This window comes from Gossypium hirsutum, chromosome D01, assembly GCF_007990345.1.
Source record: "Gossypium hirsutum isolate 1008001.06 chromosome D01, Gossypium_hirsutum_v2.1, whole genome shotgun sequence".
Taxonomy (NCBI): Eukaryota; Viridiplantae; Streptophyta; class Magnoliopsida; order Malvales; family Malvaceae; genus Gossypium; species Gossypium hirsutum.
The window spans coordinates 13184099-13186325 of NC_053437.1; the positions used below are offsets into that span (position 1 = coordinate 13184099).

The 2227-nt window shown below is 32.9% G+C and overlaps 1 protein-coding gene across 1 annotated transcript; it reads left to right on the plus strand.

Annotated features, from left to right (window-relative positions):
• Window positions 1–412: 412 nt before the first annotated feature.
• On the plus strand, window positions 413–1259 carry LOC107921924 (E3 ubiquitin-protein ligase RHA2B). Its single transcript, XM_016851729.2, has one exon. It carries the CDS (start codon window positions 424–426, stop codon window positions 904–906), a length of 483 nt encoding a protein of 160 aa, XP_016707218.2. The 5' UTR covers window positions 413–423; the 3' UTR covers window positions 907–1259.
• Window positions 1260–2227: the final 968 nt, after the last annotated feature.

Consider the following 2227-nt stretch of genomic DNA (forward strand, 5'->3'; position numbering starts at 1 on the left):
CTTTTTCTTTTCTTTTTCTTTTTAGAAAAGAACTTAACAACCCAATGATTTAAATAAAAACTTTCAAATACTTCAATGGCTTAAATAAAATTTTTTGAATAATTTAGTGATCATTTTATAATTTTTTTAAGTTGGATGACGAAAACGCAAACTTATAAATAATTTAGTAAAGTTAGATGCAGGATACCCGATTTTAAATTGATAAAGTCTTAATTAAAAATATAAAAATTTAGTCTTGAACACAAATTGCAATCTAAATATAATTTTTTTGGACTCTGCCTGTGGTTTGACGAACCCAACAATTTTGTCTTTATAAATAAAAATATAAAATAGTACTAAATTCTGTGTCTGCTAAGCTTTTACTAGAAGTCTGCTAAGCGACAAATTACAGCTTCAGTGTGCATATTTCTAAAAACATTATAAATGACCCAATATTATTGCAGCCTTTTGGAAGCCATATCTTCTCCTTTGCTTCATCACTCGCATTCGACCATTTCAACCATGGCGATTGACAATAAGCTAGGGAACTACATCTTTTCACTTGTTTCAATTGTTTCGGCTGTGAAATGGGCGTGGAGTATCCTGCTTCGTTACTGTTTGTTCCCTTATCCAATACCTGCAGACATTGGTTACGATTACAAGCAAGACTGGGGTAGTGATGTTGAATGTGCTATCTGCTTATGTAAGATCGATGAAGACGATGAGATTCCAGAGTTGAGATGTGACCATCTTTTCCATAAAGCTTGCTTGGATAGATGGGTTGGATCCCGGCGATTCACTTGCCCTATCTGTCGCACTTGTACTTTAACTCCTCCACAACTAGCTTCCGGCATGCAAGTTATTGTTTTCAGCTATTGTTCTTTCGATGATTCTAGCAGTCACCGGGAAACCTGGTGGCTGCGTTAGATTTAAATGACCGCCATCACCCTGATGTTGCTGCCATTTTAAGCTTACTGTTGTTAATATTTAGCAAGGTGCGGTATTATGCAAGGGACCGCTATCGTGTTGGAGGTCTTTTTGCTTTTTTGAGTAATAAATAAAAAAATATGTATGATTTGGTTGCAGTCAAATTTATTATATCTGCAATAATAATTCGATGTAATTAAAGACAGGCAAATCTGTTGTGAAAAAGGGAAGCTTGTAGTACGTACGTGAGCCAGTATTGTTGGATTCGAAGTCTAGGAACTGGCTACCCTGTGACCCCTATTTTCTTTTGGTTACTGGATCCGGTGATTAATCCTTTCTGATCTGTAAGTCTGTTCAAGGAGTAAATATTGATCATAAATTTTAAAGTTACGTTGTTTCATACTTAATACGAAAATTAAATTCTCGGTAGGAAGAGAGAAAGGCAACCCTACGATTTTTTATTAGCTCTGAAGTAAGGGAAAAAGTTACTTGTTCTTACTTTTTATTTTCTAAGTTACAAGTACATGACATTATATGATAAATTTAGGGGGCAATTTAGGCATGGTTTTTATAAAGTGAGATTTAAATTTAGATGGTCAAGATCTTAACACATAACTTTGTAAAGTTAAAGTCTCAAGGTATTGTTTATTATTGTTTTATAATTCATGAAAACTTTTGTTTTAATTTATAGCCCTTTTTTCTAACTTTTAATCTCGTGTTGTCTCTAAAAATAGAACACGTCTGGTCAATGCATCTAATATTGGCAGTAACATGAGATCATATTTAAAGCTTGTAAGTTTTGTTAAGACATTAAGAAAAGAGAATCACTGAGTTACAGCTAGTGGTAATCTCATATTAATATATGATATGTAAGAAATGTAGTGAACTGACTTGAACACAAATTTGTCCAAATCTATCTTAAACTCAACACTAATTTACTGTTTAGAATATCATTAAAGCTATGCGCTGACAGATATTTGAATTTTTATGCATATTCGATTTTTTTACAAAACAATAATAATGAATTATTATGAATATTTTTCATATCAAAGTGGAATATATAAAACTATTCTAATAATATTTTCCCTAGTTTCACCTTTTTTGTTTTCCGTTCTTACTGTTCAAGTTCGGTAGTAGAGTTTGATTGAATCGCGAGTAAGTTTTGTCTCCTCTTTTGTTTTGGATCTTTTTGTCGTTAAAGTGTAATTGATGCAATGTATCGATGCTAACCAATTGAGTTGTTTTAGGTGAAGTTCACCAGGTGTTTAACCTGCCGGTAAATTAGGAGTTGTGTGGGTGTATTTCGCGTTCAAGGGTAAGT

What these genes read in the sequence shown, in the direction of transcription:
- LOC107921924 (XM_016851729.2), top strand. Translation starts at nt 424, where the DNA reads ATGACCCAATATTATTGCAGCCTTTTGGAAGCCATATCTTCTCCTTTG.